The sequence below is a fragment of the Erpetoichthys calabaricus genome, chromosome 12, assembly GCF_900747795.2.
Source record: "Erpetoichthys calabaricus chromosome 12, fErpCal1.3, whole genome shotgun sequence".
Classification (NCBI taxonomy): Eukaryota; Metazoa; Chordata; class Cladistia; order Polypteriformes; family Polypteridae; genus Erpetoichthys; species Erpetoichthys calabaricus.
The window spans coordinates 100,534,433-100,546,621 of NC_041405.2; the positions used below are offsets into that span (position 1 = coordinate 100,534,433).

At 37.3% G+C, this 12,189-nt stretch overlaps 1 protein-coding gene across 1 annotated transcript in view; it reads left to right on the forward strand.

Moving 5' to 3' along the window:
• tnmd (tenomodulin) overlaps nucleotides 1-12,189 on the forward strand; it is a 417,047-nt gene that overhangs the window by 20,995 nt on the left and 383,863 nt on the right. Inside the window, exon 2 of the mRNA XM_051934485.1 lies at nucleotides 4,591-4,725. Within this exon, the coding sequence (XP_051790445.1) occupies nucleotides 4,591-4,725 (135 nt within the window). The remainder of the gene's footprint in view (nucleotides 1-4,590; nucleotides 4,726-12,189) is intronic.

Here is a 12,189-nt window from a genome sequence, read left to right on the forward strand (position 1 = left end):
ATTGCTTTAAGACCCGGCACTGTGGCTTTTAAGTTCTTTCTTCACCACTAGAAGACATCAGTAAGATCAAACATTATAAACAAAATAATGTACTTTAGGGTAAGCATAATGGACACTAAACTTTTGTTAAAGTCTGTACTGTGTATATCAATTCAAACAATGACCTCTTTGTTGTCCACACTTTCACCCTGAACAATGCCAAGGAGGAAAATATGAAACACATTTTTGGCTTATTGAATAAAAATTAAACAACAGTTGTAATACAACAAAGCCTGGGCATATCCATACTTGTTTGCATTGCTGTTTAACAAATATCATGGCTTAATTGATGTAGCTTCCTCAGAGAACAATATGGCCCTCCTGTAATCCACCTCCTAATGACTCTGTCTTTCTCTAAAGACAGCTTTAGACCCTGTCCTTGGGTCACTTCTGGCCAAGCCCTAAAGTCGCCTCCAGAGACAGAGGTGATCTTACTTTGGCATCAAGGACACCAGACATGAGTGCCTTCTTACTGAATGTCCTTCATCAGGCATCAAATTTCACTGAAGTTCTTGCACAGAGTCAGTCAGTCATTGTCCAACCCGTTATATCCTAATACAGGGTCATGGGGGTCTGCTGGAGCCAATCCCAGTCAACACAGGGCGCAAGGCAGGAACAAATCCCTGGGCAGAGTGCTAGCCCACAGCAGGGCACACACACACACACCAAGCACACACACTAGGGACAATTTAGGATTGCCAATGCACCTAACCTGCATGTCTTTGGACTGTGGGAGGAAACTGGATCACCTGGAGGAAACCCACGCAGACATGGGGAGAACATGCAAACTCCATGCAGGAAGGACCCGGGAAGTGAACCCAGGTCTCTTTATTGCGTGGCAGCAGCGCTACATAAAAAATATTTACAAAATATGTATTGGAGGAGAAGGAAGGTTAGTTTAAAGATTCTCTTTTTGTCTGCAAGGGTTTCATTTAGGAACTATGATTAACTCAAGTACTCCAAAATGGTTCTAGAATGTTTAGTCTGATCTAATCTAGTTTAATAGGTTCATTTTAAGTAGACAGTGTACGTATTTCATTTAGTTACTCTTTTTTTTTACTGTTCAGAATGAAATGCATTTTGTATAGTTTTTGTATATATCTGACTGTTTTAGATAAATTATCTATCTATCTATCTATCTATCTATCTATCTATCTATCTATCTATCTATCTATCTATCTATCTATCTATCTATCTATCTATCTATCTATCTATCTATCTATCTATCTATCTATCTATCTATCTATCTACATATTTTGGCTCAGATGTCCTTGTACATAATACTAACAGGTCAGGCTCTGGCTCCTCATGACACAGAAAATAGGTTCAGAAAACAGAGGAATAAATATTAGTGGAAACTGTATACTTAGTACTGTTGGCTTGCAGTTGATTAGTCCTGAGTTGGATTTCCTGCTCCCTGTCAATATCATTAAAACATTTGTCTGGTTCTCTGCCATCCAGAGTTTTTTTGGTTTCTCTGTTCCCTCTCACACCCCAAAAATATGCATGTTCCATAATTCTTAATTGCCCCACATGAATGAGTACATGTGTGTGTGAAATTGAGCTCTGCATTGGTCTAATAACCTACCTGTTTTCCGAGAAGATAGTGTCCTGTTTTATTTGCCGTTCACTCTTTTCTCAGAAGCTCTTTTCTTGATGGGCAGCAAAGAAAGGTCCTAATACAGGCAGGGATCTGATACGCAATTGTACTTTAAGACAAAACTAAAGTCTCAACCAGAAAAACAATAAGAAATATTACGATTTGTTTGAAGAAGGAAATGGTCAAAGTGTTGAGAAACATATAAGGTTAGGGTGCTGTCAGAATGTACTGATGTCATGAAAACTACATGACTAGCAATGGGTGTTTTTGCTTTAAACAAGATGGTGGCACATCACCACTACGATAATAAAATAATCGTAACATTTCAAAGAAGCTATAAATGTCCAAATTAAAATAAAAAATAGAGTTTCTAACACATTCCTAATACAAAGAATTGCCCGCTTCAAATAATTTTGAAGTTTAAATTTTGTGAAGATTCTTATGCTCACATCAGAAAAAGAACAGAGATATTAATGTTATTAAAAAGGCCCTGAACATTATCAATAAGTGTTCAGTGAATGAAAGAAATATTAATTAAGAACATCAGAACAATCTACAAAGCTCGCCAGTCCTATCCACTTAATTCTTCTAAAATAACATCAAGTCTTTTGAGTTTTGAAAGTCCGTAAAGTCTTACTGTTTACCACACTACTACTACTTGGTAGCTTATTCCAGGATTAGGATTTTGAGACAATCTAACATCACTACTGTCTCTGTTTCTTAATTACTTACTTATTGTAAGCGGTTTACTGCATTATATGGTTGCTAATTTATACTGGCAAATATCCTAACATTTTTAATTTAATACTGAAAAACAACTGGGCTATTTTGTTGTTATTTAAGATCTTAAAATAACAGTCTACAAAGAAATACATGAAAAGTAATATAATGGGCCTTGGATGGTTGTATTTGATCCTCTCTCATTAAATCTCTTAAAACTGTTTTAGAATATAGGGCAATTGTTGTTCTTGGGTCAGATTTGGCATTACTATAAATGTTTATAAACAGTATATATATATATATATATATATATATATATATATATATATATATATATATATATATATATATATATAAACAGGACAGGAGAACATCCATAAGGCATTACCTTCCTCAGGACACTAGAGAGCAGCCCCCCTGGGTGGCACCATGGATTCCCGCAAGGCATGCTGGGAATTAGAATTTGAGGAAGCTCTGTCGGGTTCCTGTGGGGAGCTATGGAGATGGTAGAGCCTTGTTATGTGGGGCCTTCTCCTCATCTGGGAGTGATTCCAGACTTTATTAATGACCCACCTGGAGTGCTCCTGGGTGTGGCTTAAAAAGGAGCCAGCTGCCTCACAGAGAAGAGCCAGAGTCAGTAGGAGGCCTGTGGAGGGGTTGAAGCAAAGGAAGGAAGGAAAGAAAGAGAGAGAAGAAGAAGTTCTGTGTGCTGTATTCCTGGTCCGTACTGTTATTAGTGCTAGTGGGATTCCCACGGAATAAAAGCCTTCTATTTTATGGCACTTGTGTCTGTATCTGTTGTGTCGGTTGTTTGGGTCGCTGGCGTGCCCCTTGGTGGTCCACAATATATATGTATCTATATATATATATTTTTTTTTCTTCAAGCATATTTCAAATATACTCATTTTGACAATATGACAACTCAATACTCAGGCTAAACGAGATCTAAATGGAGATATTTCAGTATGAATGTGCTCAAAAGCTGAAACACAGACAATGATATACAGGATCCTAGGTAAAAAATAAGTCATTCTTAAGCTTGGCAGTATTTGCAAATTAAACATATACTATATAAAATTTAAGTCACTCTGTTGTGCATAGGTAGTTTCATCTCCTATCTTAAAGACATACATTTTTTTTAAACTGACCAGCACAACTTAAATTGGACATTTTTTGATTAATTATTCATATTCCTCAATATCCATCATATTCCCATACTGTACAATTTGCATATGTTTATGTCTTTTTTTGTTTTGGTCATAAGTAAGTTCTAGCAGTTAAAAAAACTAAATAGGCAAAAATATATTTTAAAAGGTAAAAGACATCATTTTTTAATTTACCTCCACTGACTGACTGGGCTTTTTCTGCATTTCGTAGAGGGCAGGATTTACATTTGTTATCAGAGACCTGGCAGCTTGCAGTAGGAGTAACTTATGTGCAAAATACACCAGATTCCATATCTCCACATGCTGTTGATATGTACATGAATAGTAGGTAAGACAAAGACTATTTTTTCATTTTTGCACATTGTGAAGACATCAGGACAATGTTGCATCAGTACTCTAAATTAGGATCTTATAGTGAATATTATGAAGGTGGCAAAGTGGCATTATGGAAACATTGTCACTTTACTGATTCAGCATCCTGGGTTCAGGTCCTGTGACCAGTTGTTCTTTTAGCGGAGTTTGCACAATCTGTTGCTATTGGGGGCTTTCCTATGGTTAATCTGTTTTTCCTTTCATATGCTCATGTAAGTCTGTATGATAATTTCAAATTGGCCCTGTATAAGTGTGAATATGTTGAGCGGGTTTTGCAGTGGGCTGTCTGCTTTTCCTGGGCTGTTTCCTGCCTTGTACCCAGTTCTGATAGGGTAGACGTCACTGTGGCCCTGAATATGATTAAGTGGGTTGAAGAATGTTATGTTGTATTATAATATTTTAAAAGGGCTGTTATATATCAAGTTTAATTTAGTTTTAACCAATCAGTTCTCTGTTTAGCAGCTCTTCTGAAGAGTGAGTGTAGAGTAAATGTAGAGCAGTTAATGTACTTTGTTGGAGCAAAACAACCAGCCAGTCCACCATTCTGTGACCGAAGGAAAAATGTATTCATTAGTACAGACAGGGAGTCCACATGTTTTTCATAAGCATTAGAAAATTAAAGAGTAAAAACATAAGTCAACAAATAAGTTTACTTTATTTTGTTTACTGAAGATGGCATTCTTATTATTTTAGGTTGAAACAACAAAGCAACAGCGTATCAAACACAGGGAGTACCAGTTAGCGGCTCTGATGGTGACTCTAGTGAGTCTCACCCTTGTTCTCATTATCTTTAGCATCAAGCATTTCTGGATTCCAAGTGCAGCAAAGGTAAGAAGTATACATTTCTCCACCGAACTTATTGCACCATTCTTGTGCCATTTTTGAATGTTTGACACTTTTTTGTTTGATTGAAATCTGTTCTGCACTGATATTTTGATAGTGATGCCTCTTGTTTTAAAGTCAAGTTAAACATTTCCTTAAAAACATTCATCACAATTCTGTGAACCAAACAAAAGTTGAAATATTTCCTGCTCTGGGTTAATTGAACAGTGCAATTCTTTATGTGCTTAATTATTTCAGTTGTATGTGGTTTGTTCATGTGGTTTTCTATAAATTGAATAGCATATACAAAGGGGCATTAATGGGTTTCTTCATACATCTCGTAAAGATCTGTTTTCTAAATTAAGCTTTCAAAAATGAGTTTCCCATTCTGATGCTGCCAAAATAAGTTCGGATCCCTAGGCCTTACATTGATCTAATCTGGCTTAGAAAATAGATGAATGGATGGTACTTAGAAAATATAATTTCTTCTCTTACTGCAGGTGTTCAGTCCAGTTTATAGAAGCAATATTGTACAGTATATAAAACTGGCGTCACACGAACTTTTCCATTTTCTGATTACATTCTTTGACAGCACATCTATATCCCTTGCTCCAAATTTATGAACAACAATCCCAACATCAGTACTTAAGAAGTGTGAAGGAATGAATACTGATGGGTTATTACCATGTTTATACAGGATTTTAGGTCTTCTGATTTCACAATGCCTTCTGTTGGTCATAAAGGATCAACAAATAAAAAAAGCAAGTACTACTATTTTCCTCAGAAACAGGCACAGCACCACAGATGGGAAAAAAATGTTCTCTTTAGTAAATGTAGCAAAATGACAGTATACCGGAAATGCTTTGAAACGTAGAGAGATATTTTAAGGGACGTTTGTGGAACGTTTAATTTTGTGCAACTTGTATTAGATACATTTAAGAGGAGCAAAACTTATAGTCACTTGTGGCAAAATAACTGTTCTGTGTTTAGCATAACAAAAGTCACATTGAACCAGTTTTGTTCAAAATCAATAGGGTTATTAATATTTCATGATTTTAATGGAAGCCATATTTGTTTGCAATCAATGTATTTATAGCACATAAACTGGAGATGATCAAATCATGTTTAGAGATGCCTAAAATGTGACTATACAGTAGACCCCTTTACATTACTCTCTTCTGTACTAAATATGAAAAAAATAAAACTGCATTCCAGAGTGGCAAAAAAAAAGTCTTGCACCCAATACTGCTAAGATTTGTGTTTACTTGGAAAGACAATTCGTAGACAGAAATAATGCAAATAAAGTGGATTATCAGACAATTTGTCTTCATTCCAAAGCTATTATTAAGTAACAGACAAACTATACATTACCAATATGATGTAATTATTATAATAAATATGCTGTCTTAGAACACAAAAGCAGAAGATTCATAATGTAAGTTTCATAATGAAGTAACCTTCTGTAGATTGAAGATATTTCCTTTTTGAGGTTAGTGGTCAAACGTGCCTGGAAGATGCTGCAAAAAAGGTGGGTAAAGGCTTTTTTATGAATGAAATTCAATTGAAAAGGTATAACTTTGATAATCTTAAATGTATGTGTAAATATATTGTCTAGTACAAGCAATATTGGAGATATTCATATACATATATACCTGAATGTTTATATATAGATATAATTATTCATTGCATTTTGGGACTGTTGCATTACTTTTTCATATTTACATATGTTATTTTAGTGCAGACACCACTACAGTATAAGGAACATTTTTCATCATTACAATATAAGGAACATTTTTCATCTTTAACTTGATTGCATGCAATATAGCTAAGAAAAACATGATTTTTTTATTTATGTTAGTTGGGTGTATTAATTACATTACTATAATTGCTCTTTAAACTGGCACTTTCATTTGCAACTATTTTCATTTAGTATGCTTCAGGCAAAGGTTTCTCAGCCATAAGAGTTTCGCCTGTTGGCTCCATACCGATGTTAACATTTTTTAGTTTATATATATAGTTTTTTAGACTACATCAGCCCCTATCTGCTCTATCTTTCACACATGTTCAGTCAAAGCTCATTGTTTTTGTTGACTGCAGACTCACTCACACAGTATACGCACACATGCTCTCACTTTTCATTTATGCATTTGCCAGCCTTTCCTAAATCCTCCTCTGAGCCTTGGCCTTATAGACTCTTATGCAATGTTTCCACCTCCATATCATACTGAAGAGGAGTAAAAAAAGCAGAAGGCGTCTGATCAGGCTGACACATATGGTATAGCCTACAACTGTTTACTGTAGGTGCTTTTCTGACTGGCTCAGTTCCACATGTCAGACACTTACACTTTACTGTAAATGTTTCTGTTGCTCTCCACAAATTATGCAGGTGTAAGATACAACATTTCCAAATGTTCAGTTAACTAATGTAATTGCCAACAAAGGCATGAAAGCTTATGGTAACAAAATAGAAAATGATGTGCAACAGCCAGCAACAGAACAGGGAAGTTTGAATATTTATACACTTAACTGTAAGTTAACTGTAAGTAAATATCTACTGTATCATATCTGGTTATAGGCAGCCAAAGCGGCCTAACAGATAAAGAAATTGACTTTGTACACAAGGCTGCCAGCTTAGCCTTACTTTTCAATAACTAAATAGCCTTACTTATCAAGCTACAGCTTATTCTTTTTTGTATGTTTTTAAACTTTTAATTTCACTAATATTTCTAAACTTCCAATTTGAACTCATGTGTATTTCCTTTAACGACTGCTGAACTGTTATTAAAATATCACACATTACATATACAGTACATCCACCTTTCCTGATTAGAATACTAGAGTTGTTCAAACAATTAAACTGAAGATATTAAACACACAATAAAACGCATCAACTTTGTCATCCACTTCCTCAGGGCGTCAGCCTTAATTTGTAAAATCAAAATAATTAGACTTGACTTACCTCTTCACATTATTATTATCAATATTATTATTATTACTATTATTATTATTATTGTAAGGTATGGCACTTCTTTTTCTGCATGATGGAGTTCAGTGTACAGTGCTTTCAGTCCTGGTGCTCAACATATTCACCAATTTGGGTGACTCTCCCAGAGGCACATAGAAATGAAACTCAACAGGAAACTTTAATAATGATATCAGGGACAAAGATCTGGCTATATGCACTCTTGCTCTCCAAAGCTTAAGCTGTCACACACACACACACATATATAAAAGCCAAATACCACTGACTCACTCATCATGAAATCTCCCGAACCATGAGGACTTGGGACTTGAAATTTGAAGTGTAGGTTACCCTTGGCCCATTGGTGCTCGCTAAGAAATGGTTTTAAAAATTTCATGGTCCAAGTGCGAAATTTATTATAGTTTTTTTAGACCCATTTTAATGTCTGTCCGTTTTTCATGAGAGAACTACTTAACGGATTTAGATCTGTTTTTTTTTCTATAATTTGCTTGAACATTCCATTGATATTGCGACTTTCTCATTGCGCTAAGTATCATAGTTCGCTTGCAGTATTGATTTATTAGTGCGAATCCGAGAGAGACTCACTGGGCTGCGGGGAGGCCCTCCTCACTCACTCATCTGCTTCGGGGTATAACCTTAACTCCGCTTAGTTAGCAAATGAGAGAACTACTTATCTTTCTTTTCTATAATTTGCTTGAACATTCCGGTTGATTTTGCAACTTCTCTCATCGTGCTAAGAATCATAGTTTGCTTGCAGGAGCGAAATATTTGCACTAATCCGAGACAGAGGCTGCAGGCCGAGGGGAGGTGGAAGAGTGACATCAGGAGTAGAGAGCTGGGCAGGGCCCTCCTCACTGTTCTGTTTCACTATTTCCAAGGGCGAAGCCACGGGGGATAATATGTGTGTTGTCCTTATTACAGATGTGATCTTTGAGAATTTGGTTTACAGCTTTCTTCCCTTCTTCTGGGCTTGGTTTTTGTGCCCTTTCTGTCTCTTCCTCACAGCAACTGGATAAAAACAGAAGCTGTCAGCCCTAAGGTTGAGCTGTGACTGGACAGCTAAGCGCCAAAAAGAAAGCAGTTGTCTGTTTTTAAAGACACTTGGCAAAGTTTACATTCAGTCATTCAATATCATATATTTTAGTGTTTTACAAATGTTTGTTTCATACACACACTTGTATATACTGTATTTGGCTAATTTTATTAACACTCACACTAGTATATAAATATAAATAAATAATAATATGAAATTATAAGATGATAGAAATATCCTGTTCAACAGATGTTGTAATGAGCAGTAGAGATTTTACATTATCATCCTTATAAGGCAAAGTGGAAGAGTTGTCAAGGTTGGAGTAATTGCCCTTCATACATCTTTTATATTTCATCACGTCTGGAACTGGTTTACAAGATGCTTTTGTGAACTTTAGAAAATTGTGTGGAACTTCAAAGGTAAAAGCTGTGTCTCATTTACTGATTTATCTTCTCCAGAAAGGGGAAAGGGGCAAAACCAAACTTAGTCAAAATAAAATTCTGTTCAGGCATAAAGTATAACCACATTACAGGGATATTTAAAGCCAATACATGTCACACTGTCTAATGCTGAAGGAAATTTAGTTTCTTTTGCTTGATCCAGTGCATTGTAATGTGTTCTTCTTTCTTTTATAGTGGAATCACATCTACACCACACAGTGCAGAAAAGCCTCAAGATGCTGGTGCATAGTTTGCAATGCAATGCACTACTTCCACAGCTACAAGATTTCAGCTTCTTCCTCCTCTTCTTCTTCTTTCGGCCGCTCCCATTAGTAGTTGCCACAGCGGATCATCTTTTTCCATATCTTTCTGTCCTCTGCCTCTTGCTCCGTTACACCCAACACCTTCATGTCCTCTCTCAACACATCCATAAAACGTCTCTTAGGCCTTCCTCCTTTTCCTCTTAACTGTCACCTCCATCCTTTCAGCGCCCATATTAAATGTCAGATAGGGCAAATTGTCACAAAAATAATACTTAAACATTCCCGATATGCTTGGAACAACTGTTCAGCCCTTACCTAGAAGAAACAAGTCATTCTTTCCCAGCCAACACACAAACTTTTGAAGTAGGAGTGTTTTAAAAGTAAAAAAACAACAGCACAAAATGTAAATGGGTTTTTTAAAATTTTCAGAGTTAGAGGCTCTGCCCAGTTAACAAGGCAGGGATTTATTAAAGTATACTGTAATTGAACGTTAAGAATTTACAGGTAGCCCAGGCAAGTCACCAGCCTGCTCTTCCTCACCACTTTAGATGTCAGGGTTATTTGCCATTCAATATGCCCTTTAGCAGCCTTGGAATTCCTCTTCCAACTCTTATAACCAAATGTAAACTAGTGATTCTTTTTCTTATGCTCCTTTTACATTTTTCTGGGGCCAGCTATCTGGTAGAGGCAGTTTTCTCAATTCTGATGACCTTTCTAGGCCTGACAGCCTCTCTGGTATGTCCAAGGTGAGCATTCTGCCAGTCCCTCAAAAAAGAGAAGAGCACACTCTGAAGCATCTGGAGTTCCCAACTTTTTTTCTTATGTTTTTACTAATTCTTCCATATACAGAAGTAGTAACATACATATACATTAGCAACATATTCCAAAACACCCTACAGTAATATGTTTTCACAAAAAATTATAATGTAATGTTAGGAAGGACATTTAAATATCCATCCATCCATCCTCTTCCGCTTATCCGAGGTCGGGTTGCGGGGGCAGCAGCTTGAGCAGAGATGCCCAGACTTCCCTCTCCCCGGCCACTTCTTCTAGCTCTTCCAGGAGAATCCCAAGGCGTTCCCAGGCCAGCCGGGAGACATAGTCCCTCCAGCGTGTCCTGGGTCTTCCCCGGGGCCTCCTCCCGGTTGGACGTGCCCGGAACACCTCACCAGGGAGGCGTCCAGGAGGCATCCTGATCAGATGCCCGAGCCACCTCATCTGACTCCTCTCGATGTGGAGGAGCAGCGGCTCTACTCTGAGCCCCTCCCGGATGATTGAGCTTCTCACCCTATCTTTAAGGGAGAGCCCAGACACCCTGCGGAGAAAACTCATTTCAGCCGCTTGTATTCTCGATATGTAAATGTATAACTAAAATATGTAGTATTTTTAAAGTAAAAAAACACACACTCGCAAGATCAATAACAACAACAATCACTTTTTGTTTGCCAATGCTGTATAAAGATAAAGCAAAATATGTTGTACCAGGATTTGTCTACACTATAAGCCAAGCGCTTGTGGTGTAGCGGGTCCACGGTTCTGAATGAAGGCCAGTTTTTAAATAATCCATTTGACCATGTCAGTCTCCGTGGGTGCAATCGTGCAGCAGCGGGGAGTTGATGGGGAAATTGGGGTGAGTTGCACCTGCATGTGAGGGTGTGATCGTTCTCAACAGCTTAATTAGCTTCCTGCAGTGAGTGACTGAGGTGCTGCGCCCACAGAGCTGTATAAGTACAAGCCGGCACAGGAGAAGGGGAGGAAAAAAAGGGAAAAGAAAAAATGAAAGAGATTGCAAGAGTGAGAGTAAGAGCGAGAGTCTCTTCAGCTGAGCAAACCTTGGGTGAGCTGGAGAGACTGAGAAGGAGTTGTGTTTGGCTGGTGTGCCCAAATGACTACTGCAGGTTATTCTCGTGTTTTAGCCTTGTTTTAAACATTTAAGATTTTTACCTTTTTATGAATTATTTATTTATTGGAATTCTTTGAAAACTGCAGTATGTATTTGGGCACTGATTTTGTTTGATTGGTGTTAATAAAAGCACTTGCACCTTTTGCATCATCCCCTTCCTCAATCTGATTTGTTTCCCTATCAGACCAGGTGATCCGGTTACATTACCGATGGTGTTGAGTTGGAGAGGATCCCAAAACAGAAGTGGGAGTATGGAGCAGGACCCACATCATCACAGTGCTTGACCTTTCTTCAGTTATCAACTTTCAAATTCTGCAATCCTATTTTGCACTTGTGGCCATACTAACAATGCCTAGTCATGTGTATTCCACACACTAAGTAATTTAGTTGACTTTATAAAACAACATAACAAAACATTTACAAACCTTCTTCATCCAATTCTAACCCAAGGGACAAATCCAGAATTGCGAGTTAGTCACACGTACACCTCTCAGTGGAAATGAGAGGCAAATCCATACAGACAAGGAGGCAATGAGCAAGCTCCACACAGCCAATGACAGGACTTAAACCCAAAAGGATGTATCTGAGAAGCGGCAGTGAAAATCACTTCTCTACCCTATTCGCACACGACTTTACCTACTGGTCAAATGATCAGTTAGTTTCATAAATAAAACTGTTCATTACTATTTGTCAGTTGGGTTCATGTGAGGAACATTTTAGAGGGGGAGCCGAAATCAAAAAGCAAGTGTTGCTATTTCTGTTTTGTTTTACCCACATTTAATAGGAGGGTGTAATGTAAATTTGTTTCCGTTCCTTGTAATATTAATCTGAAGAACTTCCAGGAATAT